We start from the raw sequence: 25,068 nt of genomic DNA, 5'->3' as shown, positions 1-25,068 counted from the left end.
TGTTCCTAAAGCAGGATGTATGTTTTTTATGTCTATACCACAAAAACTGAGTGAGAAATGGGGGTTTAAAAAGTGCCTCAGTTTTGGCTTTTGCCCCAAAAAGAAGAGAAAAATTAACACTGGAGTGAATGTCAGATGTGGAGGGAAAGGTTAACTGTTAGCGAAAACAAAATTGAAAACATTTTCGTTAACTGAATTAAGTAAAAAAAATGGTAATTAAAAGGAAAAAAACAATAACTAACTGAAACTGTAATGTGGGTTTACAAAACTAACTAAAAAGAACTGAAATAAGAGATAAAATGACCATCGTTTTCGTGTTTGTCAGTTTATTTAAAAGCCTTGTGGATTGATATGAAATCACTTTTTCTCTGCTGTAGCAGTTTTAGCTGGGAGCGCCATCCGGCACCTCACTGTGTGTGTACACCTAAAGCATGCAGTGTTCCAGTGTGTCTGTGTGTGTGTGTGTGTGTGTCAATATAGGTGACAAACAATATAAAATGTGACCATTAATCCAGTGTGTGTGATTCATCTTTCCTTCAATTGCAACCAGCCGTCCTGTCCCTGCAGCTGAAAAACACCCCCACAGCGTGATGCTGCCACCACCATGTTTCACTGTTGGGATTGTATTGGGCAGGTGATGAGCAGTGCCTGGTTTTCTCCACACATACTGCTTAGAATTAACACCAAAAAGTTCAATCTTCATCTCATCAGACCAGAGAATCTTATTTCTCATAGTCTGGGAGTCCATCATGTGTTTTTCATATGTCTGCACTGAGGAGAGGCTTCTGTCGGGCCGCTCTGCCTTAAAGCCCCGACTGGTGGAGGGCTGCAGTGATAGTTGACTTTGTGGAACTTTCTCCCATCTCCCTACTGCATCTCTGGAGCTCAGCCACAGTGATCTTTGGGTTCTTCTTTACCTCTCTCACCAAGGCTCTTCTCCCACGATTGGTCAGTTTGGCTGGACAGCCAGGTCTAGGAAGAGTTCTGGTCGTCCCAAACTTCTTCCATTTAAGGATTATGGAGGCCACTGTGCTCTTAGGAACCTTGAGTGCTGCAGAAATTCTTTTGTAACCTTGGCCTGATCTGTGCCTAACCACAATTCTGTCTCTGAGCTCCTTGGGCAGTTCCTTCGACCTCATGATTCTCATTTTCTCTGACATGCACTGTGAGCTGTGAGGTCTTATATAGACAGGTGTGTGCCTTTCCTAATCAAGTCCAATCAGTTTAATTAAACAGAGCTGGACTCCAATGAAGGAGTAGAACCATCTCAAGGAGGATCAGAAGAAATGGAGTCAATATGAGTGTCAAGATGGGGTGCTGAGTGTACATTAATGAGAAATAAAATGAACTTTTTTGATTTTAGCAAATGGCTGCAATGAAACAAAGAGTGAAAAATTTAAAGGGGTCTGAATACTTTCTGTACCCACTGTAAATCCCATCTCACAGCAGAGCAGGTTGTCCATTTAAATATGAGTAGCAGAAAGCAGAAATAGAAAAGGAGCAGGATGAGTACAGTATGTGCAAAGGTTTAATTTTTCAGCATAAAATTAAATCTCAGAGACAGAACTGCCAGAGAGGATAACCTTGAAAGGGGTACATTTAAATCAGCTTTTTAATGCATTTTTATTGGTGCAGTTCCTTTTTTTGGTTTGTTTGTTTTTATGTTAAATCCCACATTGGTTTTCAAAGGCTGAAAAAATCCTCTGAACATGAGCCGCTCAGTAGCAAACAGGAATAATAGACAAATAGAATATTCATCACAAAGCCTTCAATGTTTTCCCCAAAAGGTGGCGGTGCAAAAATGGAGCTAACAGAGGGAATAATGCACCGAGGCTGCTTGTTGCACTGTTTCCAAGAGGCCATAAAGTCCGTCTATAATTCATCTTTAAAGTTAAAAAGTGGACCGAAGCAAAAGGAAAATAAAACCCAGCGAGTAAAGACATTCACAGGGATGGCTCAGGGTAGTCAGAGGAGGGCGATGCCTCGACGCTCCTCCTTACGGGTCAGTTCCACTTTGTTGCATCGGTTTCTTCTCTCCTTGGTTCTGTATCGAGTTTTCACCATCAGCTGATCATCCAGCTGCAGCTCCTCCTGCACCCGGGCCAAGCTGCGGATCGCGGTCGCCACGTCCTCGTCTTCATACAGCTGCAGGTTGGTGTGGTCATTCAGAGGCTGCCGCTGAGCCTTCGCTATCTGCTCGCCCGCTGAGAACTTTGACACCTTGCGACTTCGAAGCTGGTGGACGATGAAGAGCATGTCACGGTATCGCTTCACAGTGGCCTGATCTGTCTTCAGAAAGCGCTTCAGTCTCCTTCCTGTCCTCATCATGTGGACCAGCTGGTGGACCAACATCCCCTGATATAACCTGAAAATCATAAAGATGGAGAATGTTATCTCTGTGGGATTATTTTTCTATAAAAGGCCTTTAATAAGCCAAGCCAATTTTATTTGTGAAGAACTTTACAAACAGCAAGCGCTGACCAAAGTGCTGAACAACGAAAACAGGACACAACAGTACACAAAAAGTGTATATAAAAAAGCAACAAACAAGATAAAAGCAACAATAAAATACATAGTTTATCATAAGTCAAATAATAAAATAGTATAAAATAACCAGATAAAAATAAATACACAATGACTAAAATCAACATCTCAAACCTGGTCAAAAGCCAGGTGAAATAAGTGGGTCTTAAGTAGAGATTTAAAAGTGGTCAGTGAAGAGGCCTGTCTAATATGCAATGGCAGCGAGCTCCACAGTTTAGGGGCTGCCACAGGAAAGCCTCCACTTAGTCCTCGGCACATCCAAAAGCAGTTTGTCAGCTGATCTGAGCATGCAGGAGGGGGAGCGTAGGTGCAGTAACTCAGAGAGGTACGACGGAGCAAGGACATTTAAAGACTTAAAAACAAATAAAATTTTTTTAAATGAACTCTAAAATAAACAGGCACCCAGTGCAATGAAGATAAAACAGGGTTAATGTGCTCCCTCTTACGTATTCCAGTCAAAAGCCGTGCAGCGGCATTCTAGACCAGCTGAAGATGAGCGAAGGAGGACCGGTTAACGCCAAAATACAAAGAGTTACAGTAATCCAGCCAGGTCGTAACAAAGGCATGGATCACTGCTTCAAAACGATCTTTCGACAAGATAGTTTTGATCTTGATGAGCTGTCTCAGGTGAAAGAAACTGGATTTCACCCACACAACAAAGGAGCACAGGACGTTTTAAAATCATTTAAAGAAATACTAAAAGTTCTCTGGGTCAAGTAGGATCTTAACCACTCTACTGCCGTGCCCTTAACAAACTTCAGCGCTCTCATTCCAGACAGACACACTGGTTTGAAGCAGTCGTGTCAAACTCAGTTTAGTTCAACAAACAATTTGATCCCAGTTCAGCCCAACCAGGAAAACCAATTCAATTCAATTCAATTCTTATAGCACCAAATAAGAACAAACAGTCACCTCGAGGTGCTTTATACTGTAAAGTAAAGACCCTAAAATAATACAGAGAAAACCAACAATCAAAATGACCCCCTATGAGCAGCACTTGGTGACAGTGGGAAGGAAAAACTCCCTTTTAACAGGAAGAAACCTCCAGCAGAACCAGGATCAGTTGGGTTTGGTAGAGAGCCAGAGATTAATAATGATAATAACTAATGATTAAATGTAGAGTGGTGTATAAACACAGAGAGTAGACTCCATCTACCTACAAGAAGAAGCTGTTCTTGGATGTAGACTTTAATGTTAGAGAACTGCAGGCTTCTTCTGTTCTTCTGGTCGATGTAAACAGTAGAGAGAAAATAGTTCCTCCATTAAACCTCACTGCTAAGATTTTCAAACATATTCTTGTCAGGTGATGACCTTCAGCCACACTGGGACTGTCTGTGGCCGAGTGTGACGTGATGAAGCAGGTGCGAGGCTGAGGGCGTTCACCTTTCTGGGTTTGGGAGGAGTTCGTGTGTCACTGAGGCTTGTTCACAGATAATGAGGAGGATGCTTTTCGGGCCTGTCACAGTGAGGACAGAGCTGGGTGTGAAAGCAAAGCTGGTTGATCTGCATTCCTGCCCTCAGTTATGGACACGAGCTGAAACAATAACTGTGAAATCGTTCGGTCCAAATATTTCTTTAAAGCCTCTGCAGGATCCTTTGCTCTGAACTCATTTAGGATTATTTCCTTTCCTCCAGTGAGAGTCTCAGTTTTGGTGAACTTGTGTGTTTTCTTTGTTCTTTTGACTGATAACTTTTGATAACTGTTTCTTTTATTTATACAGGTAGGCAGGTAGATTTGGTGTGCAGCAGGTGACTGCTCCATGTTGGATGGAAAAGCTATAACTTATTCCTCTGAGTGACGGCTGCTGTCTTTCTGCATTTAAAACTGCTGTAACTGGGTGTGTAGCAGGGATGCTGGGTTCAGCTGTGGCTCATCAATCTGCCTGTAAGAGCATTTAATAATTTCACTATCAGACAAATATCCAAACCATGACACCAAGGAAAAGGACAAACCAGAGTCAAAAAGGCTCAATGAAATCAGATCATCGAGGATGAAACAAGAATTTCCTCAAACATGACAGAAGCTGCTGTAAAGTTCATTTTTGAGACAAATATTTATAAGAATGGACGGGTTCCACCTGCTGACCATTAGTGGACGTGACATTGAGGAGAACGTTTTCTGAAATCAGTGATCATCTGTTTTGTCTTAGTAAGTTTAGTTAAAGATAGGAGACAAACTCACTGAGGACCAGGAGTGGCTGCTCTCATTGGCCTGAAGCTGACTGCCAACAACAGAGTCATCCTCACACCTTTGAATGATTCTCGTAGCTCAGAGGACGTGATTTGTGTACAGGATTAACGATAAAGGCGAGCATCTGCATCCATTCATGATCAGGAGGGAGAGGAAATCAGGCTTTTACAGTGACTGTGATTACAGGACAGGACGATACAAACACACAGCTCTGCACATTTCTGCATATGCACACATTCAGTTGTTGAGATTTATGCCTGTGATCACCTGTGCAGTGATTGAAGCTTCCAGAGCTATAACTGTCATATAAAGGAAGTCATATTACAATTTATACAGTACCTGATACTAAAAACAAGCCAAAAATGTGCATGTTTGGATCCCTGCAGACAGATCTGTTTCTGTAAAAGCCCCAACACAGTTTAATGACTCTAACTGATCTAATTAACTCTTAAAGACCTGCGTGACACAGAGCGGGCCTTTTGCTCTCACCCTGCAGTGTCTGGTTCAGGCAGAGGGAAGTCCAGCAGCTGGTTCAGGTGCATGCTGTCCTTCATGCACACCTGCCACTGACTGAAGGCGTGAGCCACGTCCGTGTCGGCCTTCTGATGACAGCAACGACTTTCAGCCTCCACAGCTGCAAAAACACGCATGCAGAAGGAAGTCAATTTACTTAAAAGCTTTTATAAAACCAACACAAATTCTGCAACACCAAAAACACAATGCAAGAAAAAACAATCAAACATCAGAACTCAAACTGGTTTGAAAGCTACAGAATCAAAGTTAGCTGCTTCTAGCTTCTTAAATCTACATTTGAACCTTTCTGTGCTGCATTGTGTAACGCAAAATAGACAAATGTGGTTTATATTGTTGGGTGGACTGAACTGGAGATTATATCAAAAAATTTAAATATCCATCACAATGTCTAAGACACCATGATATGTCTACAACTCTAATATTGAAAACCTTAAGCCTTAATCCAATAAGCAGGTGAGTTACAGAAGCACCCACTCCCATACTGCTGTTATAAAGAGGGACATTAGCTACAGAGACCAAAACTTTCTGCTGGAAACTTTTAACATGGGATTCTTTGGGGACTGATTCACTGCTGGTGCCTCTGCTGGAAGCCAGAGGAACTGCAGCTCTTTAAAACCTCCTCTGGTTGTGTTTATTACCTGCACTGAGCCGCAGTGTGTCTTTGAGGCACATTCCCAGCACCAATGACTTCAGCAGCTTCAGGTCTGGAGGAGGCCGAGCTCTGATGCACCAGTAACAGGTAACAGCCACTGGGAGGCGCAGCTGAGGGGGCAGCACATTCAGGAGTTCCTCTTGCACCCTGAGAGCCTCAAGTAAGACCTTCAGACGTACAGAGAGCTCCACCTGGAACAGCAGGAGTGGAAGTGGAACAACAAAGTTTAACTTCATTAACTCCACTGAGGTGAATGAAATCTAATGATTAAAAATACAAACAGAAGTTAATTTGTACCAAAGTTTTTGTGGTTTACAAATCATGAGAAAGTGGAGGGAAGCATTTGTAATAATTATAACAATGAGTTCCTTTGGATAAAAGAATCATCACCTCATGCAGTGAGTTGAGTTCGAGCTGCTGGGTGTGTTGGCTGAAGATTGGTTTGATTGGAGTGCATTTCAGCTGGAGGCCCTCTCTGTCGCACTCCTCCACCTTCACTGACTTCTTCTTCCCCAGTAGCAGCCCATACATCACCTGGCGGAGTGGCCTGGAGGTCAGATTAACACTGGGTAGGTCTTTGTGACTCACAGGGGAGCTGAGGCTCATACTGTGCAGCAACAGTACGTCCAGGATGTCTGCAGTCATCCGGGCCTGCATCACAGCCAGCTGGATCCAGTCTGGGACGAGACCCACCTGCTGCTGAAGACCAGGACACAAAGGTTTTATCAAGTTTCCAAATGCAGGATTTACCTTGAGAAACCTTTTACATTTACAGATCCTCTGAGTATTGCAACTATCCTACTATGACTCACTTATAACGTTTGCTAAGCGCTGTCATAAACCATTGGGTCCTCTGATGATGTGTGTTTCTTTAGTACACGTGAGAAGGAAGTTAGCAGAGCTAAAAGGTGATTGGTCTCCGATCGGGTTTCAGGGGACGACACTTTATGCAAATTGAGGGGCATCGAAGGGAATTTGGAACCTCAGTTATATAATGATGTGCCCACTCTGTCTCTCTTCTCTTCTCTTCCTGCTTCTGCATCTTTCTCTGTCTCTTTGTTTCTCTCTTTCCTTTTTCTTTTCTTCTTTCTCCCTCTTTGTGTGTATTCTACTCTTGATTCTGTTGATGTCAGTGTTCTGGTCTTTGTCTGTGTTTTGTGTAACCAATATGTCTAATAAACAGCCTGCATTGGATCCTGCTCATCCCACTGATTTTTTGGAAGTTTTGGTTTTAATTGAGTTTTATACAGGATTGAATCCACTTTATTTTGGCCAAAAAGGAAAATGTGGACTCCTAAAATCATGACCCAACACGTCCTTCAGAGGAAGATCATTTCTTCTGCTCACATCTGAAATCTATCCTACAATCTTTACACACAATTCGTAGCAATAGTGAATGTAGCTCTAACATAGATCAACAGCTTTGGTTGTATGGCATCAACATCAGTGCAATCATCATATTCTGATGGAACGGGCTTTGGGGTTAGGGTACTTCATCATTAATCCTGAAACGCGAGTTCTGATGGTCAACGCAAAAATCGGAAGGCTGGTTTGCCAGATCCTATAGAAGCCTATGATTAGCCATATCTGTAACCCTAACTTCTTGGTCCTGAAGATGGACAGATGAACACATAGGCCTTTTTGACTGTGGAAACTTTCTAACCTCAAACTGAACTATCATCCACCTGTATCTGGAGGCCATTCAGAGATGAAGCATTGTATGCTTCCAGCAGGTTATACTTAGAGAAGGTCTGAGGTACTCTGCTGAAGAATCCCCCAAAGTCCTGTTTACCAGTTTTTGCTTGAGTCATGTGTCTATTCAACATATGGTGAAGACGGGGTCTGGGAAGATCAGCCAGCCATAACTTGAATCACTGGCAGAGTATGATGTAGGGTAGGAAACTGCCTCCTGCGTTCACATGTATCCTAGATCCTCTAGATCAGGGCTCTTCAACTCCAGGCCTCGAGAGCCCCTGCCCTGCAGCTTTTAGATGTGTCCCTGATCCAACACACCTGAATCAAATGGCTCAATTACCTCCTCACTATGCAGTCAAGTTCTCCAGATTCCTGCTAATGACTTCTATATTTGACTGAGGTGTGTTGAACCAGAGACACATCTAAAACCTGCAGGACAGGGGCTCTCGAGGCCTGGAGTTGAAGAGCCCTGCTCTAGATATTTATTTAACAATTGTTTCATTGAACAGCAGACTTTTTAAGGGTCAAAGATTCAGATAATGGTGAGTCTGTGTCAATGTTCTTCATCAGTGTGCAGGGGATAACCACCAACATTATAAAAGATGGACACAGTTTCCAAACCTAACATGGAGCTCCCTTTTAACTCCACTCTTTCAATGGCCAACAGGTGGCGATAGCTGTTGCAAAAAGAAGCCAATGATAAACACCTTCCAGATGAGTTAATGGGCTCAGTAATGTATTTTGGGTGATGTTGAATATAAAAAATAAGTCCATTGTGTAAATTTTGGTCATTCTGTGTTTCAGGAAGAAAGATTATTCAGGAAATGCTCAGTGAATAATAAAATGATTGAAAAGTCGTAAGCTAACACCTGGGCCAGAAGAATGTTATGGTTTCCAACAGGTGACATCACAGTAACTTTGCCCATCGTTCATACTGTCTATGGGAAAAACAGAACTGGCTTTTTGGACTCCAGGTTGTGAGACATTGGGTCTCTGCAGTGGACCTCAATAAAGAAACATATGCCGCAAACATGATTCATTACCTGACTCTCTTCTGGGAACTGAGGAACAACCCCATGCTTGAAGAACTCCGTCAGGGAGCTGGGAGGCAGTTGGTATTCCTCAATCCCCACTGATAAACTCTGCAGCATTTTCTCCTTTTTCTGGTTCTTTGCTCCCATCAGTTCCATTGCTGCCTCCAAGGCTTCCTGAGGCACCTCAAAGTCCTTCAGCCAGCAGAGCAACCCCACCAGGCGGCTCAGCGGCTTATTCGCTTTTGGGGCAAACTGAACCCAGCTGATCTTCTGCAGCTTCACATAGTCATTCCCTGCCAAGGCAGCGAAGGTGGGCAGGAGCTGATGCTGGATTTCAAAATAGATGCAGAAGCTGGAGGTGTAGTACCTCTTACAGGGGATGTAGCTCTTTGAGCCATTCTGATTCACATCTGCCCACTGGAAGTAAGAGATGGGCACCATCCCTGCTGGGAGGTTGAAGATGTAGAAGTCGCTGTCATTGGAAAGCACTGGGCATTGCCATTCATAAGCCAAGGCAGCTATCTCCCGGTCAGCCTCACCAAAGCACTGAGCGATTGGGACCTTCAGCCGGAACAACCTCTGTTTGAACACCCACATGGCCAGCACTGGCAGGATGTTCTCCTTCCCACCATCCACTGCTGCTCGATGGGCTTTCTCAATCTGCTGCTCAGCCCTCTGCATCACAGTTTCAAGCTTCTTGTCAGTGGGGTCTGAACCTCCATCCAGCACCACGTATGGTTCAACCTCGCAGGTTCTGAGGGCTGTGAAGAACCTCTCAATCAGGTTTTCAAAGGCAGCATACTCCCCGCCATGATTCTGGTCCAGACCTGAACCAGAAACACAACAAACAGACTCACCGTTAAAAATCAGTGCTGAGTAATGGCTTTGTATGTGGGGACCAATCTGGTTGACTGGGACCAGAATGGTCATACAAAAACTCCATCTTTGAGCATCATGAAGCTCACAAAGATGGCAGGAAGGTCAAACAATGTTGAGAGGTTGCTGGTATTACATGTCTGAGACAGTCTGAGTAATACGTGATGTTTCCCACATGGTGAAAAGCTCCATTTTTAGGATGTCTGATAATGGATTCAAACAAATATTTCGTACTTTGACTCAGTTATAACTTTGGTGATTCACTGTGTTTACCTCAGCATGTTAAAGGCTTCAGTAGATTAGATTCAACTCATTGTGCACACAACGAAATGATCGTTCAAGATCACTCATCCAGAGACGAGCATCTGCAGTCATGCAGCCAAAGACCGGCGCTACTGTTGGTTTGAGTGTCTTGCCCAAGGACACAACGCAGCACAGGGACAGGGGTTTGAACCAGCAACCCTCCGGCTGCAAGGTGAGCACCTACCCACTGTGTTCTTTGTGTCAACCATTGGGGGTTTCTTTGTTTGTTTGTTTTTAAAATTCCCGCCGCAAATCATCTCTACGTTTTTGGCTACTGCAGCACTGTTTCTTTTCTTTTTTTTTTAAGCATTTATCTTCTTTTAAATAAAGCTTTTATTTGTGATAATTGTGCATTTATATATTAAACTTCATCCCTCATGAACTGAATGCATGCCTACGGTTCACTCCTTTTTATTAATGTGGTGTGTGTTGAGCATGGTGTCAGTCGGGTCGGTGGGCATTTGTGCGCACCTACTTTGCTGACTAGGTGCCCTTCACGTTCCATGGGTCACATATATAATATGGTTGTTACAGCTTCTGGTACTGAAAAGTGAAGTCAGGGATGAAGTGTCTTAAAACAGAAACAGAATGAAAAGCCTGATCCATGTTTTGACCCATTCATATGTGGGGGATCTGTGTCGCTAACAGGTAAGCCAGAGGATGAGCGACCTATAAGAATCCTGAGAGATACTGGTGGGTCTCGGTCTTTGATTCTGGCTAATGTGTTGCCCTCGACAGAGGTGGCAAAAGTACTGACATTCTGTACTTAAGTAGAAGTACAAGTACTTATATTAAAAAATACTTTAGTAAAAGTCAAAGTACTGGTTCAACTTCTCTACTTAAGTAAAAGTAAAAAAGTACAGGCTCTGAAATGTACTCAAAGTAAGAAAGTAAAAGTAGTTCTTTGGAGGACGTTTCTACCTGCTATTTTTGTGTAAAACTAACCGAACCTCATTATATATTATTGTAATAATATAAAATAATATTACATGAGAATACAAACGTTACTCCAATCTAAATTTTAATCCTAATGAATGCACTCAGCTTGAATCTGTTATAGGACACAAACTGTGAAAGGGAATTTAAACACAGCTCTATTCTCTGTGTCCTCCATAGTAGAGGGTGACTGTGCCTCCACCTAAACACCAACATGAGGATACTCAGGGGTTACAGTGGGATTCAGAAGGTGGAGGAACCCTAAGATCAGCTGTAGTGGCTCTGCATGGGGAGAAGAATCACAAATTTCTATTGTGAGCTCCAGTAAATGATGTTGGTGTGCAGGCTGTGATCAGCTGACCTGCTGCTGCTGCTCTGAGGTTTACTGCTCTGTGTGGATGAACTGAATTCACAAAGATGTAACCCAGTATTTCACAGCTCTCTGAGCTGATCTCCATCCCCTACACTGACAGCATACAGGCTGCATAAATGTTGGACTCAGTGAATGAATCTCAGCATCAGCAGCTTTGATTCAAACTCATCTCTGCTGCACTGATGTAACCTGTAACTCTGACCATGAACACAAACACTGTGCTCCAGTCCAACACAGAGCTTTACTGTAAATACAGTACAACAAGCTAACCTAAACTGCAGTATTTTCATAGAATCTTTGAATTACACAAAGTCAGCATACTTCAGTTTATTTTCCAGTCCTTACCTTTAAATCTAACCTCCCTTCTTCCTCTCCTGTCCTCTTTCTCCATCTCTGACTGAACTTCTCTCTCTTTGCTCTCCCTGTAAATGCAGCAGCTCTTCTTTTAGCTAGCAGACACACTGTGTAACAAACTGCACACACTTTGTGTGTTTGCTGATATTTGTTGAGCATTTAGAAACGTTGCATTTACCTGCCACACGTTACTCCCTTTATGCTCGCTCCTCTTCAGTAGCGCTAGCTAAGCTGTTTATGTGCCGCAGCGCAACTTACGGACTCGGTCCGGCCCGCTGTAACCCCTGATTATAGCGCTATAAATGATACATTAATTATATGGGTTTGCGCATTTAATCCCTTTGTACGAGATAAGCCCCGATGATGGGGGATACGCAGTACAATTGTCTCTTATGTGTTATTATTCCTCCGTTTAGGCTCAGATCGTTTGATGTTTGACGGCGCACTGACCGGAAATGCAAACTTCTCTCTGACGTGTTAAAAAGTAACGAGTCTGTTTGAAAATGTAAGAAGTAGAAAGTACAGATACTTGTGTAAAAATGTAGGGAGTAAAAGTAAAAAGTACTCAGAAAAATAAATACTTAAGTAAAGTACAGATACCTGAAAAATCTACTTAAGTACAGTAACGAAGTTTTTGTACTTCGTTACTTCCCACCTCTGGCCCTCGAGTGAGTCACCCTCCTGTCATGCTTCCACACTGGTGCAAGGGGTGGAAATGGGTTACGTGCCAGCGGCTCTACATCAGGTACATGTAAGGTCCGAGTTGGTTGGTGGGTTTTTTGATGTTACAGTAAGGCCCTCTTTTCCCATCGAGGGTGTTGAGCTCATCATGGTTATGATATTGCTGTGGGAAAGTCTATCCTGCACCTGGACACTCAGACGCCCCAGAAATAAGTTCTGACGATTTGTCATCATGCTACCCCTCCATCTTCTCTGCTAGTGTTCTTATCAGGGTTCAGACTAGACGCATGGCAGAGGAAGATTTAGCAGATTCATTTTTGTCATCAACGATGTGTAACCCGGTTAGAAAATGTGTTTGGTTTAGTTTAAAAGCGATTGTTCAAATCCAGTTAATATATAAATGTTTCAGTTAAAAACTGTTATTTATGTAATGAAAGGTTTAAATACATTTAATACTGTAATTTGTTTGTTTGGTTATTTTTTAAAAAATGTGAAGTGTGACAAAGAACTGTTTGAACCAGCATTTATGGGGTTAATGCGTGAGTAAGAGAGGGCAGAGGGAGTGTCAAGAGTAAGAGAGGGAGAGAGAAGGAGAGGAGCTACAGTAAGAACGAGTGTGTCGAAACAGGACAGAAGCGAGTTTTAAGGCTAAGTACACAGAAGCGGGGATTCTTGTGTTTCTTGTGGGACTGTCTGCTCGACAATCTGTCGTTAGAGCACAAGTTCTTCCTGTTGCGAGGACGAGAGGGATGGCCAATTCTTCTGTCAAAGACTGTGTATGACTGTGGCCCGTATGCTAATGTTAGCCCGAGCGTTAGCGCGTGTGCTACGGCTAAGCTAACGAGCTTGATAGCATTGAGTCAGCACACTACAAGTGTACAGACTGTTTGCGTATAGTTGGACTAACCCAGTTGAACTGTGCGAGAGGGGAAAGACTGTTTTCAGACCGGGAACGGAGTAAATACCCTGCTCGAGGATTGACAGAGCCTCATCTGTACCTGTTCTGGAAGCGAGGTGAGCGAGGAGACGGTGGACTCTGCTGTGCCGGTGAGGTGAGAAGGATCTGCTTCAGAGCAATTACCTGACTGTTGGATTACAGACCAGCAACCAAAATACTAAGGTACCACCCATTTATTTTGGCTCATTAACGAGTGAAACGGCCATTGTGTTTTGGGCCTCCACGTACACTAGCCACGAACCAGGCCTGCAACGTTTTATTTGGTTTTAAGTAATTTTGAGTTTGCCGGCTTTAGGTGTGTGTGTGTGTGTATGTGGGCCCACATATGATATTGGTTGTGACTTTATACAAAGGGGTTCGAGTCAGTTAAATGTTGAAGACCGTTTAATGTAATTGTATTTGTTTTTTCTATCTTTTGATCAAAACTAATAGTTTTAAGTAAATCTGTTCATATTGTTTCTTAAAACTTGAGTGCCGTGAGTTTGTTTATAGCTTATAGATAAATAGAAACCATTTCATCTGAAAAGTGTGTTTCGAAATGTTTTATTGGTACTGTGTAACCTAAATCCAAGGCTTAAATTGACACTGACTTAATCAGGGTTAAAACATAGTGAATATAGCATAAGAACCCAAAAGCCCTACCCCTATTAATATTTCTATTTACGGGGAGCGCTACATAAAATGGAGGCACCGCTGGGATAAGTCTTGGATTTCTCAGCTAAACTAAGTCTAAGCTAAATTGCAAAGCTCACTTACAGATATTTATAAAATGGATAAAACTGAATTAGTGTCAGAGCTAAAGAGCTGGTGCCGTGGTGAGGGTGTCGATGAGACTCATGCGCTGATGACCTTCGTCCCAGAAGAAGTGGAGATCAGTGTCATTGAAGAAACCCTTCAAACTATCAAGTCACTTGGACGGGTGCGTGTCCGTGGGAGGAACTTTTGTGCTAGACTAAATTGTCGGATGGTCTTGTGCGAGAGTAGAGAGACTATTAAGGAAGGGAGTGTTCCTCCTGAAGTGGTCCCTAGTGATGGTGGAGAGGCATGGCCTATTATCATCATAAGAGAAGTGGAGGCAGCTGCTGACAAGTTTAATACTAAACTAAAGGGCTTGCTGCAGGCTGAAGGAAAAACAATGGAGGACCTAAAATCCTTATTCCCTAGTGCATCCCCGCCCACAAGCTCCACTGAATCTATCCTTCGTGTTGTTGGTGATTTGTTGGAGAAGACCACAAAACCAGCTGATGGTGGGAGCCATTGCCGACTACGCATGTTCTCAGGAGCTCTGCCAACCCCGCCAGGTGAGGAACCGTTTGACCACTGGCTAGAGCAAGCATGGATTATGGTGGAGGAGTCCGAGTGCTCTGACAGGGAGAAAAGACGCAGGCTGATGGGAAGCCTAAAAGGGCCCGCGCTAGAAATCATAAAAGCAGTGCGGCATGCCAACCCCGATGCCACCCCAAAAGAGTGTTTGGATGCCCTTGAAAGTGCGTTTGGAAGTGCGGAGTCTGGGGATGATCTCTATTTTGCCTTCCGATTGATGCAACAGCAACAAGGAGAGAAATTATCAGATTTCCTCAAACGTTTAGAGCGGCTACTAGCTAAGGTGATTCAAAAAGGAGGCCTCCCTGCTAGCGACATGGATAAAGCACGACTTGAGCAACTGCTAAGGGGTGCTATTGCCTCAGACTTAATGCTGATCCAGCTGCGATTGAGAGAAAGGAAAAAAGCACCACCAAACTTTCTGCAGCTTCTGACTGAGATTCGCACTGAAGAGGAGTACGAAGCATCCAGAAAGAAGCTCAGCACCTCAGTACACCAAGTACAGGCTAATCTTGAAGTGGACACAAAGCAAACTGAGATTCAGAAATTAAAGGCTGAAATCAAAGAACTTAAGTCAATGTTTGCATCAGTAGCAACCAAACCAGTTCACGTCAGAGATGAGTACACAGAGGCTACACCTGTAAGTACATCTTTTGGTCCAGAGAACAGGCCCAATGCGGAGCTGAATGCCTTAAAAAAACAAGTGAGACGATTGAAACAGAAAGCTAACAACAAGAAGTCAGAACATCCTGCTTTAGTTTCAGCCCTGGAGATTTCTGGACCTGCTACACATGCTCGGAAAACACAGACGAAAAGGTCAGAGGATAATTTCTGCTATCGCTGTGGAGAAAATGGACATTTTGCTACAAAGTGTCGAAACCCTGAAAATCAGGCCAAGGTCATCAAAAAGCTAATCCACGCTTTAAAGGTGACAAAAGGGAAAGGCGACATCCCCATTAGTGAAGTTAACTGTGGGGCAAAGAAAAGTGCTGTTACCACACTACAGCAGGTGGACATTCCTGAAGGTCTGATTGGCCCACCCAGTATAGTGCCTGTAAAAGTAAATGGAAATTCCTGTGATGCCTTGCTAGATAGTGGCTCTCAAGTCACCATCATCTTTGAGTCTTGGTATCAAACTCACCTGTCTGATGTCCCAATTCACCCAGTATCTGGTCTAGCCCTGTGGGGGCTAAGTGAATCAACACTCAGCTATCCTTACCGTGGGTATGTGGTGGTTGATTTCGAATATCCAGCAAAAATTTCTGGAGCCGACCAGACTGTTACAGTTCTTGCTCTTATTTGCCCCCAGCCTCGAACTGCAGATCAGACTCCTGTTATTGTGGGGACCAATGCCAGTCACATCAGACGTCTTGTGCAGCAATGCAGGGACAATGGCATTGACATCACCCAGACATTGGGCATACAAGCATCTTGTAAAGACACAGAGCTAATACTTCCTGGTATGGCGACAGCCCTTGAAGTGGAGGATGATGTTGGCTGTGTGACATGGCAAGGCCCTGGCCCACTGACTCTGCCCCCTGGTGGAGACTGCAGAGCAGTCTGCAAAGTCGAGTACAAGCATCACATCGACCATGAAATCCTGATGGTTGATGCCTCTGCTGAAGCGCCACTCCCAGGCGGTGTACTACTTCAGCCTATGGTAGTGCCTAGCGAGGAAGTGAACATTAACCATTTTAGGATCTGGGTTCGGAATGAGTCCTTGACTGAGACCGTCCTACCCGTGGGAACCGTCATTGGACATATGTATCTGACAGATGAAGTCACTTCTCTCACTCCTTCCAAGTCAGCTGCCACAGAGTTTGACGCTGATCTGATCAACTTCGGAGACTCACCTGTGTCGGAGGAGTGGAAGGAGAGACTCCGGCAAAAGTTATCGACAAGGTCCCAGGTGTTCTCTCTAAATGAGCTTGATGTTGGACTAGCAAAGGGAGTAGAGCACACGATCCGGATGTCAGATCCACGGCCGTTCAGGGAGCGCTCACGTCGCCTAGCTCCAGCTGACATAGAAGATGTGAGAAAGCACCTCCGAGAACTGCTGCGTGCTGGCATCATAAAAGAGTCCCGTAGCCCTTATGCATCTCCGATCGTGATTGTTCGCAAAAAGAATGGAGCCATACGGATGTGTATCGACTACCGGTTGTTGAACAGCCGAACCATCCCCGATCAGTACACAACACCTTGCATAGATGATGTGCTGGACTCAATGAACGGGAGCAAATGGTTCTCTGTACTTGATCTAAGGAGTGGCTATTACCAAATAGCAATGGCTGAGGAAGACAAGGAAAAGACGGCATTCATCTGCCCACTGGGGTTCTTCCAGTTTGAGCGGATGCCACAAGGGATAACCGGAGCCCCAGCCACCTTCCAACGTTTGATGGAGAAGGCGGTGGGTGACATGAATCTGCTTGAGGTCCTCGTCTACCTTGATGACCTGATTGTATTTGGCAGAACGTTGGAAGAGCATGAGGAGAGACTCCTGAAAGTTCTGGATCGTCTGGCAGAAGTTGGACTGAAGATCTCAGTCGACAAATGCCAGTTCTGCCAGCCAAAGGTAAAATACCTTGGACACATTGTATCGGCTGATGGTGTATCGCCTGACCCAGCCAAAATAGAAGCAGTTACAAACTGGCCACAGCCTACTCACCTGAAAGCTCTCCAATCTTTCTTAGGGTTCTGTGGCTATTACCGACGATTCATAGCCAACTACGCAGCCATCGTCAGGCCGTTGTCAGACCTAACCAAAGGCTATGCCCCAACCCAGATGGGCAAGAAGCAAGACAAAGCTCATACCAAGACTTACCTTAAGACGTCTGAGCCATTTGGTGACAGGTGGGATCAGTCTTGCACAGAGGCATTCCACAAGATTATTTTCTGCCTCACTCATGCACCGGTCTTGGCTTTTGCAGATCCCAACAAGCCGTACATCTTGCATGTAGATGCCAGCTTAAAAGGGCTTGGAGCAGTTCTCTATCAGGAGCACAGAGAGGGTCTGAGGCCTGTGGCTTTCGCCAGTAGGAAGCTTACGTCATCAGAGAAGAACTACCCCATTCACCAGTTGGAGTTTCTGTCCCTTAAGTGGGCTGTCGTGGATAAATTCCATGATTATTTGTATGGGGCCAAGTTCACGGTACGTACAGACAACAACCCCCTCACGTACATACTCTCAACAGCAAAGCTCAGTGCGGTAGGGCACAGATGGCTCTCTGCCTTATCCACCTATGACTTTGAGGTACAGTACCGACCAGGCAGACACAACATAGATGCCGATCTGCTCTCAAGGAACATGCCTGATGAGAGTGCTGAGGATTGGGAGACCATACCTCAGACTGGTGTGAAGTCCATCTGCAAACGAATCTGCATCCATGGGACTACCCGCAATCCGACAAGATATGTGGACCAGTTGGGAGCCTCTCCTGATTGTGTTCCAGACATATACGCTTTCCCAATGCACCTGGAGTTGCAATCACTAGGACAAATGTCAAAGCAGGAGCTGATAAAAGCTCAGGAAGAGGATGAAGTCATGAGATCTGTCATCCAAGCAGTAAAAGGTGGCAAATGGTCTAAGGAGAATGACTCCAGTCCAGAACGGTCTTTTTTCAAAAAAGAGATGGGGAAACTGATGATGAAAGATGGGTTACTCCACCGATTAAGTAAACGATCTTCTGGAGAAGAACTCATTCAACTCGTTTTACCAAGGGAGTTCAGAGGAGTTGTGCTGAAGGCCACTCATGATGATCTTGGACACCTTGGTATAGACAGAACTACAGACCTGCTGAGGACCAGGTTTTTCTGGCCTAAACTAGCACATGATGTTGAACAGTACATAAAGAACTGCGGAGAGTGCATCACTCGAAAGACCCCAAGTCATCGAGCAGCACCATTACATCATATCACGAGCAGTGGACCAATGGACCTGGTATGCATTGACTTCCTGTCCTTGGAACCAGATTCCGCAGGCATAAGCAATGTATTAGTAGTGACTGACCACTTTACACGCTATGCTCAAGCTTTCCCAAGCAGGAATCAAAAAGCACAGACAGTGGCGAAGATCCTAGTGGACAAATACTTCATACATTATGGCCTACCAGCAAGAATACATTCCGATCAGGGAAGAGATTTTGAGAGTCAGTTAATCAAAGAGCTCTTGAACATGATGGGAATTCGGAAATCACGGACCACACCGTATCACCCTCAGGGAGACCCGCAGCCCGAGAGATTCAACAGAACTCTTCTATCCATGCTGGGAACCCTGGGCTCTGAGAAGAAACGGCAGTGGAGCAAACACATTGGGTACTTGGTTCACGCTTACAATAGTACCAAGTGTGATGCCACAGGCTACTCGCCCTATTTTTTAATGTTCGGCAGAGAAGCAAGACTTCCTGTAGACTTGTGCTTTGGAACCTCTCCCGATGGCAAAGCCGAGGGTGGCCATTCACGCTACGTGGCTAAGTTGAAAGATGACTTGCAGAGTGCTTACAAGCTTGCCTCTGAAGCTGCCTATAAGACACATGAAAGGAACAAAAGGCTGTGTGATAAAAGAGTGGGATTCCAGACACTGGATATCGGTGACCGTGTGTTGCTGAGAAATTTAGGATTGAAAGGGAAACATAAGCTGGAGAGTCGATGGAGTCCTATACCATATGTAGTGATGGGGAAGATGCCCAACCTACCAGTGTATAAAGTGAAACCTGAAGATGGAGGAGGACCAGTCAAGACCCTACATCGTGATCATCTCTTGCCGATTGGACAACGGGTGAGAATGCCGATGGGAGAGACTGAGGACGTTTCCCATGTCCAAACAACGACAAGACCTAAGACACACAGGAGATCAAAGAAAGCCTCGCCTGAAGCTCAGGAAATTCTTCAAAAGTTGCAGGAGAGTGAAGATTCCTCTTCAGATGTGGAGTATTATGGTCCTGAGAAACATTACAGTACTCTCCTGAAAGAAATCCTGCAAAAGGAAAGAGAAACTGCGAGACCATCAGACCCCATCCAGGATGACAGCTGGGAGGAGGAAACCCACAGCATGGATGAAGATGGCGATCAAGATTCAGTTCCTGAGGAAGGAAGAGACCCAGAGTCTGATAACCCTTGCCACAGTGAAGCTCAAATTTCTAGCCCAGAAATGGTTAGCAAACCTGTAGCTCGTCCAAAAAGAACAGTGAAACCAGTCATCAGATTAACTTATGATGAGCCTGGTATGTCAAAAGACAAGCCGATCACCATAGTGCATAGAGGTGTTATCATTAAGATTGGCCAGAGCTAATTGAATGTAGCTAATGCACCCTTTACCTCGAGCTTATTTTAAAAGTTGAGTACATTTTGTTTGATGAGGACATCAAAACCATTTAGATGGGGGAGGGTGTAACCCGGTTAGAAAATGTGTTTGGTTTAGTTTAAAAGCGATTGTTCAAATCCAGTTAATATATAAATGTTTCAGTTAAAAACTGTTATTTATGTAATGAAAGGTTTAAATACATTTAATACTGTAATTTGTTTGTTTGGTTATTTTTTAAAAAATGTGAAGTGTGACAAAGAACTGTTTGAACCAGCATTTATGGGGTTAATGCGTGAGTAAGAGAGGGCAGAGGGAGTGTCAAGAGTAAGAGAGGGAGAGAGAAGGAGAGGAGCTACAGTAAGAACGAGTGTGTCGAAACAGGACAGAAGCGAGTTTTAAGGCTAAGTACACAGAAGCGGGGATTCTTGTGTTTCTTGTGGGACTGTCTGCTCGACAATCTGTCGTTAGAGCACAAGTTCTTCCTGTTGCGAGGACGAGAGGGATGGCCAATTCTTCTGTCAAAGACTGTGTATGACTGTGGCCCGTATGCTAATGTTAGCCCGAGCGTTAGCGCGTGTGCTACGGCTAAGCTAACGAGCTTGATAGCATTGAGTCAGCACACTACAAGTGTACAGACTGTTTGCGTATAGTTGGACTAACCCAGTTGAACTGTGCGAGAGGGGAAAGACTGTTTTCAGACCGGGAACGGAGTAAATACCCTGCTCGAGGATTGACAGAGCCTCATCTGTACCTGTTCTGGAAGCGAGGTGAGCGAGGAGACGGTGGACTCTGCTGTGCCGGTGAGGTGAGAAGGATCTGCTTCAGAGCAATTACCTGACTGTTGGATTACAGACCAGCAACCAAAATACTAAGGTACCACCCATTTATTTTGGCTCATTAACGAGTGAAACGGCCATTGTGTTTTGGGCCTCCACGTACACTAGCCACGAACCAGGCCTGCAACGTTTTATTTGGTTTTAAGTAATTTTGAGTTTGCCGGCTTTAGGTGTGTGTGTGTGTGTATGTGGGCCCACATATGATATTGGTTGTGACTTTATACAAAGGGGTTCGAGTCAGTTAAATGTTGAAGACCGTTTAATGTAATTGTATTTGTTTTTTCTATCTTTTGATCAAAACTAATAGTTTTAAGTAAATCTGTTCATATTGTTTCTTAAAACTTGAGTGCCGTGAGTTTGTTTATAGCTTATAGATAAATAGAAACCATTTCATCTGAAAAGTGTGTTTCGAAATGTTTTATTGGTACTGTGTAACCTAAATCCAAGGCTTAAATTGACACTGACTTAATCAGGGTTAAAACATAGTGAATATAGCATAAGAACCCAAAAGCCCTACCCCTATTAATATTTCTATTTACGGGGAGCGCTACAGATGGATCAAGAAACCTTATCAGGTTCAAATGACAACATGTCTGGAACTACAGAGCATGTGGAGTCGAAACAGGTTTTAGAAGTGAAACCCCCCAGCACACCTTTGTTAATATTGCCTATAACACATGATGCCCTCACTGCTGCCCAGAGAGCTGACCCCTCTTTGACTAAATGTTTTACTCCTATGTCACAAAGAGTTGGCAGAAGTTGTGCACATATTTCTTACTGCTTACTTGTTTACTACTACTACTAGTCCTGCCTACATATTTGTCCCACTTATCAAGTGCCCAGAAATTGGATATTGGGCTGCATAGATTCCTTGGGACAGCTGGCTACTACCTATGTTTCTGCAGCAATTTTTCCTGAGTAGTGGTCCGGTTGACTGGCCTGTACAGTCCAGAGCAGCCGTTTGCCTGGACCGTTGACTGTCAGCATGCCTGTGAATGTGCCAAATTCCTGTTGTCCAGCTCACCTGTCCATGCTGCTCCAGACTTTTCCAAGCCTTTTAAGTTGGAGGTGGAGGCTGGTGATGCAGGAGTGGGAGCTGTACGTCAGGACGATTCCACAGGAGTGAGCCATCCAGTATGCTACTTCTCCCGTAAGTTCAGCAAGCACCAACAGAAGTATTCAACAACTGAGAAGAAAACCTTGGCCATGCTCCTTACACTTTAACAATTTGAAGTCTATGTGGGTTCAACATCACAACCTGTGGAAGTTTACATGGATCATGTGTTCCTGTCATGTATGTACAACAACCAGCGTCTGAAGTGGGCCTTAACCTGTCAGAACTACAACCGCCTCATTAAACGAAACAGGGTGTGACAATGTGGTGGCAGATGCCCTCTCGTGAGTGTGATTTGTGTGTTATGGTTAACAAACATACTGTTCATGTTTGTTCTTATGGGTGGGGGTGTTACCTTCCCCTAAGAGACTGTTGACATTGGCGTAATGACTGCTCTGCTGCTTCCAGGACTAGTGATGTGCGGATCGATACTGAAATATCGATATTTCCGATACCAGACCTTTATGCTTTAAAATCGATTCTCAAATCCAAGTATCGATACTTTCAATACTTCAGTCATTTAAGATAATGTATCTTAACAAGAACACATTAGAAAGTAACTAAATTATTGAGATCTTGCCTAAATGAGATGGGGTTGATGGGAACTACTTTTTCTTCCGCCTGGTAAGTGTGTAATGCATGAGGGCGTAATGCCCAAGCACAGCGTGCTGCTGCTGCTCACTCACTCAAACATAGACAAGCATGGAGCTATTTTAGCTCCACAAATAGCCAAGAGGCAAACTGTTTGTGGGAAAACAGTGAGAAGTTGTGGTAACACAACAAACCTCATTAAACAACTCAGAATACACCACAATACTGAATATCAGGCATACATGACAAGACGGACAGAGGAGGAGAGCCAAATGTCAGGTGCTGCTGTTTGGGCAGGAAGAACCTCTCTGGCGGAGTCCTTTGGTGTTGCAGGCAGGTACTATCCAGGTACAGAGAAAGGAAATGTAGAGCAGGGGTATTCAACTCCAGGCCTTGAGGGCCGGTGTCCTGCAGGTTTTAGATGTGTCTCTGCTTCAACACACCTGAGTCAAATATAGAAGTCATTAGCAGGACTCTGGAGAACTTGACTGCATAGTGAGGAGGTAATTCAGCCATTTGATTCAGGTGTGTTTGATCAGGGACACATCTAAAACCTGCAGGACACCGGTCCATGAGGCCTGGAGTTGAATACCCCTGATGTAGAGTTTTAAGGGGCGATAAGTACGGTCACTGTTTGAGTTGGACAGATTAATTAAGATTGTATAAATAAGGAAATAAACACATGCTTCAGCACACAGCTGCATGATTTCAGCTTGGAGTAATATTTGTAACATGCCTACGTGAGATAATCCCACAGAGGTAAAAAAGACGAGATTTATTCAAGTAAGCTTTCCTAAAGTGTAAGATAACTGAAAGTGGATTAATAGGAGTCATTAAATAATACAGAGTAATTGTGATAAAAACTGCTATGGTGAAATATAAAAACTATATACTAGAAAAGATGAATCAAAAAATAACATTTTACCAATAAAATATATCTCATATTATGTATTATCAATCTACTTTGTGTTATTTGTTAAATGATCATTTTAAAATATAGGTATATCAATAAACATGCAATTATTGTGGCATTTATTTATTAAAATGTTTTACTGGCAATTTTAAATTGAGTCACCCAGTGACTGGAATTTTTGTTTGTATTACGGTATTGTAGGCTATTTGGAAAGACTCTAAATAAGACTAAGCAATCAGCGTTGAATAGCCCCATCATTTGTTTTGCCCTGTGATTTTATTTCATTTAAGATTTTTGCACAAAGTATTGGTATTGGTTTGGTATCACCGATACCAGCTTGAATTTTACTCAGTATTGGATCAGAAAGGAAATCTGTGGGATCGAACATCACTATCCAGGACCTGCTGTGTGGGATCTGCCCTTCCCAAGCCCTGACTCCTGCTGTCATGCTGTCATTGGCTTGGAGCCTGGGACCTGCAGCCAATTACTGCCCAGCAGGGCCTATATAAGCTGGCTGCAGCTGCACCTCAGGCCCTATGGACATGGGGTGGTGATTAGTGCACCATGTGCATTGGAAGTGATCCATTTGCTTATGCTGTGTTTTTGGTTAATGGTTTGCCTTGTTAATTTTTCTTTGTCTATTTTAGTGCCCTATGGAAGCTGGTAGGGGAGAGCTGCCATTTTCTTTTGATGCCCACTTTTTTCTCCTGTTTTTGTTGTTTGTCAGGGAGCTGAGGTGCAGGTTTGTACTTTTTTGTTGTTTAGTTATGTAGTTGATGGAGTTTTCTTTTTCCAGTTTAGGGTTGTTTTGTTTATGTTGGCCTTGGCTCTCACTGAAATCATTTATGTTGCTTCCCCAATGTTATCTGGGCAATAAAGCTTTAAACCATCCTAAAAGGCCTCTTTATGTTCTTCCATCCAGCCTTATGTTACTCCCCTCACCCCTGGACTTCTGTTGGGGATGTAACAAAATGTAAAGAAGAACATTCTGAAAACGTTCACCTGAGCCCGAGCCAAGATTATAAAAAAATATGAAACCTATTTACGACACACCACTGTGCGCACACACGCACACACACACACACACACACACAAACACACACAGTCACCAGAATAAACGGTCAAACACCTGAAAGCTCACCGGAGGTTTTAAAACGGGACATTCGGTACTTCAGGAATACTTTAAGTACTTTTTGCTGCTCATACTTCTGTTTGCTTACTGGTCGCCTGTTTGTAGTAGTAGTAATAAAGTAGTTGTAGTAGTAGTAGTAGTAGTAATGAAGTAGTTGTAGTAATAAACTAAATCAGAAAAAAGTGTGTATAAACCCGCAGCGCAGAAACTTGATAAGTTTAATTTATTTCAAAGTCAATCTTTTGGAGTAAAAACTTTCTTTCGGGTCACGTCAGTGCTGATCTTGTAGAGCACTTCTTACCTGACTCAAAGTACAGCAGGTGAACCAGGTTGGATCCATCGATCACCAGCCGGCTCCTCCTGAACTCTACGTCCCGGTAAATACTCCGGTGGTTGTCTAAGAGCGTGGCCAGACCTTGAACCCCCATCCTGGGTGTGATTGTGCTGCGGACTGCGCATCTCCGGAGCTCTTATAGCGCCTCCGACGGTCAATTTCTATTTACTTAAGTTTCGCTTTCCTCACATCAGCTGTAATCAGCTGATGTGAGGAAAGCGGCAGCGGCAGCTGCTTCATTCCGTCACGGCAGCGCGTGCACGCCGTGACCTATTACCGCAAGCCGGTCCTGTTTGCTCGTGAGCGCCGCGCGCCTTCTGTCTCCTCACAGCTTTGACTGCACCGCTCCTCTTATTGGATGCAGTCATGCAGCATGTTCAGCCTGTTGATGGAGA

General features: G+C 43.9%; 1 protein-coding gene across 2 annotated transcripts; it reads right to left on the bottom strand.

Annotated features, from left to right (window-relative positions):
• Positions 1–1,509: 1,509 nt before the first annotated feature.
• LOC115794181 (protein asteroid homolog 1-like) lies at positions 1,510–24,789 on the bottom strand. 2 transcript variants are annotated; one of them, XM_030749528.1, is made up of 6 exons: positions 24,641–24,789; positions 8,660–9,477; positions 6,312–6,620; positions 5,908–6,112; positions 5,225–5,369; positions 1,510–2,365 (listed from the first exon to the last, which is right to left on the bottom strand). In XM_030749528.1, exons 1-6 carry the CDS (start codon positions 24,765–24,767, stop codon positions 1,966–1,968), a joined length of 2,004 nt encoding a protein of 667 aa, XP_030605388.1. In that variant the 5' UTR covers positions 24,768–24,789; the 3' UTR covers positions 1,510–1,965. The 2 variants fall into 2 exon arrangements, with proteins under 2 accessions (XP_030605388.1, XP_030605389.1); XM_030749529.1 differs by having other exon boundaries at positions 6,312–6,617.
• Between the last annotated feature and the right edge of the window lie 279 nt (positions 24,790–25,068).

The sequence above is a fragment of the Archocentrus centrarchus genome, chromosome 16 (genome assembly GCF_007364275.1).
Source record: "Archocentrus centrarchus isolate MPI-CPG fArcCen1 chromosome 16, fArcCen1, whole genome shotgun sequence".
NCBI classification, from domain to species: Eukaryota; Metazoa; Chordata; class Actinopteri; order Cichliformes; family Cichlidae; genus Archocentrus; species Archocentrus centrarchus.
This window is presented reverse-complemented; position numbering and strand designations above follow the sequence as displayed.

What these genes read in the sequence shown, in the direction of transcription:
- LOC115794181 (XM_030749528.1), bottom strand. Translation starts at nt 24,767, where the DNA reads ATGGGGGTTCAAGGTCTGGCCACGCTCTTAGACAACCACCGGAGTATT. An exon ending in CACACTGCGGCTCAGTGCAG is followed by an intron (nt 5,370 to 5,907) that starts GTAATAAACACA and finishes GTGTTTTTGCAG; the next exon opens with CTGTGGAGGCTGAAAGTCGT. An exon ending in CCTGAACCAGACACTGCAGG is followed by an intron (nt 2,366 to 5,224) that starts GTGAGAGCAAAA and finishes TATGATTTTCAG; the next exon opens with GTTATATCAGGGGATGTTGG.